This window comes from Pongo abelii, chromosome 7, assembly GCF_028885655.2.
Source record: "Pongo abelii isolate AG06213 chromosome 7, NHGRI_mPonAbe1-v2.0_pri, whole genome shotgun sequence".
Classification (NCBI taxonomy): Eukaryota; Metazoa; Chordata; class Mammalia; order Primates; family Hominidae; genus Pongo; species Pongo abelii.
Genome location: NC_071992.2, coordinates 69,188,742 through 69,195,141, shown reverse-complemented (window position 1 = coordinate 69,195,141; position 6,400 = coordinate 69,188,742). Strand labels below are relative to the sequence as shown.

The 6,400-nt window shown below is 39.1% G+C and overlaps 1 protein-coding gene across 1 annotated transcript; it reads left to right on the top strand.

Annotated features, from left to right (window-relative positions):
* The first annotated feature begins 841 nt into the window (after positions 1-841).
* On the top strand, positions 842-1,612 carry LOC100444125 (putative signal peptidase complex catalytic subunit SEC11B). The gene is given in 1 exon segment (XM_009243813.4): positions 842-1,612. A coding segment is annotated over 1 exon segment (540 nt). The 5' UTR covers positions 842-874; the 3' UTR covers positions 1,415-1,612.
* The last annotated feature ends 4,788 nt before the right edge of the window (positions 1,613-6,400 follow it).

Here is a 6,400-nt window from a genome sequence, read left to right as displayed (position 1 = left end):
TAAAGCATCGATACAACACTTTACAAATGCAAAAACCTCTGCATCCAAGGATCTATTCACGTCTCAGGCTCTGAGGTCAATTATTCCCTTCCATTAAACAACTTCCTGTTTTGCTCTATAGTATCCTTTAGCACACTGGACTCTGCACTATTTTTGTTCTGCTTTTTTTCTACCCACAAAATCATTGCACCTGAACAAGAAACTGATTTGTTTTTAAATCAGGTTTTCTCACAGAATTAGTGACATAAGAGGATTGTTTGTTTTCAATCTTTTTTCTCCTCCTAGATCTATTTTTAAAAGAAATTTTATTTTGGGATGTCCTGACTGGGATGATACTAAATTGAAAAGCCTGGTGCAAATTTTATTGACCTCCATTTCCTACTATGAAGGATGTCCCCAACTAATCTGTCATCTACAGGGCAGACAAAGGCCAGAGGCCAGGGAAGCCAAAACAGATGGTGTGTGCAAGAAGCCCAGGGCCAGACTCTTTACGTTTTGTTGATTGGTTTTAAAATAGTCAACTAGAAGAAAAAGGAAAAAACACATGGACATTTTTCTTCTTATTCCAAGCTGTGCCAAACTAAATGTTACTCGAATGTGCATGGCAAACACAATGCCTACAAATAGATTTTTAATCAATGTTTCTTGGGTATGATAGAATGAATGGATGGAATGATGGATGGATGGTTGGATAGTTGGGTAAATAAATAAATGAATGAGTGAATATTATTGAAGGTTTTCTATTTAAACCATGTCCAGAACACAAAAAGACAAAAGTTATCACTTAGAAAACTCTATGAATTACAGGCCAGTCGTTCCGCCCGCTGGTCCTCACTCCCTCTCCCTTGCCGGTGTCCTGCTCGCCATCCCCGCCATGCTGTCTCTAGACTTTTTGGATGATGTGCAGTGGATGAACAAGCGGCAGCTCTATTATCAAGTCCTAAATTTTGGAATGATTGTCTCATCAGCACTCATGATCTGGAAGGGGTTACTGGTAATAACTGGAAGTGAAAGTCCAATTGTAGTGTTGCTCAGTGGCAGCATGGAACCTGCATTTCATAGAGGATATCTTCTCTTTCTAACGATTCGAGTTGAAGATCCCATATGAGTGGGAGAAATTGCTGTTCTAAGGATAGAAGGAAGAAAGATTCCTATAGTTCACCGAATCTTGAAGGTTCATGAAAAGCAAAATGGGCATATCAAGTTTTTGACCCAAGGAGATAATAATGCGGTTGATGACCGAGGCCTCTATAAACAAGAACAACATTGGCTAGAGAAAAAAGATGTCGTGGGGAGAGCCAGGGGATTTGTTCCTTATATTGGAATTGGGACGAGCCTCATGAATGACTATCCTAAATTTAAGTATGAAGTGCTCTTTTTGCTGGGTTTATTTGTGCTGGTCCATCGTGAGTAAGAAGTCTGCCTTGCTGTTCCTGGGAAGATGCCACACTTTTCGTTACTGGATGTTTGGAGTAGATGTTGGTCTGTGATTGGTGGAATGGAGAACACACGTGTTGGCGTTTCTTGGCAGCACTGGTTTGCATTAGTTTATGTTTCCACGCCAGAGTTTGTGTGGGCGGCCGCATGTGCACCACAGAGTGCATTTGAGGGAACTTTCATTCACAGGATTTCATAGTTGTCATTGTCACACTTTCACATTTTTGTACACCAGTGAATTTTTTATATTAAAAGGTTGAGCCAAAAAAAAAGAAAATTCTATGAATTACAAAGTGAATGCCTCCCTGCTTTTTAGAGATTAACAATGTAACGTTTTATCCATATCCTTCCCTATTTTGTCATATTTTAATACTTTTATTGTTTTATATTATTTATCTATTTATTTATATATCAATTTTTTCCCAAATTACAATCACCATTGTCCATAGTGATCTACATCTCATTTTTTTCACTTATACATCAAGAATATTTGTTCATGTCATTGTATAGAGATCCACATTTTTCTTTTTTTAATGACTACGTGATATTCTGTTGTATAGCCATACTGTAAGTGATTTAGTCAGACTCTTATTGAAAATTAAATTATGTTCAATTTTATGCCATTACCACAATACTGCAATGGACTGCCTCGTATATATATTACTTATGTCACTGACCATCTATATATATATATATACATATATATATTTTTTTTTTTGAGACAGGGTCTTACTCTGTCACCCAGACTGGAGTGCAGTGGCACAATCACATTTCCTTGCAATGTCAACCTTTCAGGCTTAAGTGATCCTCCCACTTCTGCCCCACTGAGTAGCTGGAACTACAGGCACACATCACCATGCCTGACTGATTTTTTTTATTTCTTGTAGAGACAAAGGTTTCACTCTGTTGTCCAGGTTGGTCTCAAACTCCTGAGCTCAAGCAATCTTCCTGCCTCAGCCTCCCAAAGTGCTGGGAATACAGGTGTAAGCCACCACACCTGGCCTATTTTTTCTTTATAGAAACTCTGCACATTAGAAATTTTAACATTTGTAATTCGTATGTGTTGCAAATATATTCTCTCAATCTGTTGCTTGCCTTTTAACTTTGTTTTTGGCATCCTTCACTGTTTAATTCTTTTAAGCTTTTCTATTGTTAAATTTAGTTTTTCCTTTATTGCTTTTTCTTTTCTAAATAATCCTAAGGAAGCTTCCTCAACCCCAGGTTTATAAAAATGTATATCTATTCTTGATAATTATACTTTTTATGATTGAGACATTTAATGCCGACTTAATATCCATGTATGTTACCACATTCCAACCTTTTTCAGAATTGTTACATGGATGTCACTCATTCTAGCCAATGAGATGTTGGCAGAGGTGACATAGGCAGTTCTATGTCATTTTCACCCCCATCATGAAGACCTCTGTGTGAACCTTCAGATCTCTCTTCCGCTTCAGCAGTACACCTTGAAACCAAATGGTTCAAATTTTGTGGGAACAAAATGGAAGCAGCCTTAATCCCTGAATCACCACATGGAAGGAAGCTTCCTTCGAAGAGTCTCCAGGCTCACTTCAGACTTCACATAATCAAGAAACTTTCCTGGTTGGGTGTGGTGGCTCATGCCTGTAATCCCAACACTTTGGGAGGCCGAGGCAGGCAGATCACCGGAGGTCAGAAGTTCAAGACCAGCCTGGCCAACATGGCAAAACCCTGTCTCTACTAAAAATACAATAATTAGCTGAGCATGGTGGCATGTGCCTGTAATCCCAGCTACACAGGAGGCTGAGACAGAAGAATTGCTTGAACCCAGGAGGCGGAGGTTGCAGTGAGCAGAGATCATGCCCCTGCACTCCAGCCTAGGTGATAGAGTAAGACTCAGTCTCAAAAAAAAGAAAAAAAAAGAAACTTTCCTATGTTAAGCTACTGTGATTTTAAGATATTTTTGATATTGCAGCATAGTTAACCTAGCAATGTTTTTTCTCTACATTTAGAAGTTTAATTCATCTACAATTTATATTTATATCATGCAATGTGAGAGTAAGTTTGTTTTTTCAAAGTACTGTGATTATCATAATATTAAACTGTTTTAACTTAGAATCTTTTTTTTTTTTTGGATGGAGACCACTCCTTCAATGATTAGATAGATGAGATATAAGATGGAAATAAATATTTGACTACTTACAGGTTCAGGGGGTGCACAGCATGCCTGGAGGCCACACACACACGCATTGCATACACACACACACACACACACACACACACACAGGTCAGGGAGTGTGTTGGGAGAGGGATCCGTGGGCCAGTCCCTTTATTGGAGTCCAGGACATTATTCAAACGGATTTCCCAAGAGGAGTTTTAGTTAGTGGGTTCAAAGCAGCAGGCACAAATTCCAGGTCACACCGTGACTGAGAGGTGGTCACTGTAGCACATCCGCACAGTCCATGTAGGATATGGGGGTCAGCAGGGCCAGTCAGGCAGGTTGTATCCAGCTGTCCCACAGGGAGGGGGTTACCAGGAGGCAGTTATATAAGGCAGATAGCTGGATCAACAACACTGAGCAACTGGGTGTGGGAGTGGGGGGAGCATAAAACTAGAAACTGTCAAGACAGACTAACTCTGCTACTGATAAGAGAAAGTTAAATGTTCAAAATGCATGTTCAGGCAACATAAAATTATAAGATTCACTACAAAAACCCACATATATCAATGTGTCTGTTTCTACATTCTCTCTTATGTACCACTGATCTATTTGTCTATCTCTATACCATCACCCAACCATTTTTATCTAAGTAATTATGTGTTATCTTAGGGAGCAAATTTCCCCTTCTGATTCTTCTTTTCAAATGCTAACTTCATTGTTACAAATAAATTTTAAAACCAACTTGTCTATTTCCCAAAACAGTTCACTGGGATTCTAATCAGATTTGCATTATCTTTGTAAATTTACTTGGGAAGGAACAGCATCTGTATGTTATTTAGTCTTCCTCCCGTGAGGAATTATTACTATGTCTCATTTATTTTAGTCCTATTTTATGTCCTTTAATAAAAATATATATAGTGTTCTTATTAAGTAATTCTTAGATGTTTTACAAACTAATTTGACAATATCTTGAATGTGATTTTTCCCATTTTAATTTCTAATTGTTCAATGCTAGTAAAAGAAAGTAATACTTATTTCTGTATTCCATCTTATATAAAGCCATTTTTAAAAATTTAATAGTCTAACAGTCTGTAAATTTGTTGTTGTTGTGGTTGTTGTTATTGTTGAGATGGAGTCCCGCTCTGTCGCCCAGGCTGGAGTGCAGTGGCTTTGATCTCAGCTTACAACAATCTGCACCTCCCAGGTTCAAGTGATTCTCCTGCCTCAGCCTCCCGAGTAGCTGGGACTACAGGCACTTGTCATCGCACCCGGCTAATTTTTGTATTTTTAGTAGAGACGGGGTTTTGCCATGTTGGCCAGGCTGGTCTCAAACTTCTCGGCTCAAGTGACCTGCCTGACTCGGCCTCCCAAAGTGCTGGGATTACAGATGTGAGGTACCTCACCTGTCCTGTTGAACTTATTATATTTTTAGGTATATTGTCATGTCATCTACAACGGATAAATGTGTTTCTTCTCTTCCAATGTCATTTTCTTGTATTCCTAGTTTACTTAAACCTTATAAAAAGAGATTTAGGGGCCAGGCCCAGTACACTTGACTTAATCTGTTCAGGCTGCTAACAGAATACCATAGATGGGATGGCTTATAAACAGCAGAAATTTATTTCTCATCATCCTGGAGGCTGGAAAGTCCAAGATCAAGGCATCAGTAGGTTCAGTGTCTGGTGGGGACCTGCTTCATATACTGCTGTCTTTTTGTTTGCCTTTTCTCTGTGTCCTGACAAAAAAGGGAAAGAGATTTCCCTGGGACCTCTTTCATAAGGGCACTAATCCCTTTCATGAGGACCTCACCCTCATGATGTAATCACCTTTCAAAGCCCTACCTCTAAATATCATCACATTAGGGATCAGGTTTCAACATATGGATTTTGAAGGATACAAATATTAACTCTTTAATAGCAATATCTAATTCTGAGTTTCAATTTTAAATAGGATCTAAGTAGAAGCTTGGTTGTAAAATCTCAGATAACAGTTGCAGGTGACCAGATACTGAGGCTCAGCATATGCTAAAGTTGCCTAAATGCCTTCGGCAGAAATCAGGATTGGTCTTGGAGACTGGAGCAGGGCTCAGACTTACAAGGAGGCCATGAAGGCTGGGAATCCTGCAGGACTTGAGAACAAGGAGTGAGCTGCATGCAAAGGAGTCCTGTGTGTTTAAAGCATCATTGAAGTGAGAGTACTAAGATGGTTAAAAAACTCTCATGACAGCTTGTGGTTGCCCATGTGTAATTCCACATTTAGAAATTGTGAGAAGGTCTATATGTCATACAATTTTATTGTTATCTATAAAATAGTTCATGATATTTACAACCAATAAAATTTAAAATGTTTTAAACACCTTATATCTAAATAGAATCACAAACATGAAAAAAACACAGACCACATGTTGAAGGCTGTTAATTTGGAGATGGCTCACCCTGAGTGTTAACCTTAAAGCTCGTAGGGGGAGTGATTATTATGATCTAAGATTACTCAACTGAAACTTTTCTTCTATGTCAAGAAGCCACTCTGCTTGCTTGGTACTGGCTGCCTAGAATGTGTTTCAGAAGGATTCTGAGGTCAAGACCATGTGCACAGAGAAAGGGACGTGATAAATCAGTGGTGGACAAGAGATAAGAGGATGGAGGCATTTGTGCCAAACTGAGACAACTTCCTCATCCTCACAGCAGCAGGCTCTGCAGGTTCCTCCCAGATCAGAAATAGCAACACCTCCTCAATGCCTCATTCTCGCCAGTTTTTGAGATAGGAATAACACTGGGTGGTCGCAGGAGAATGGAAAAACCCAAACAACAGCAAAAACAGGAA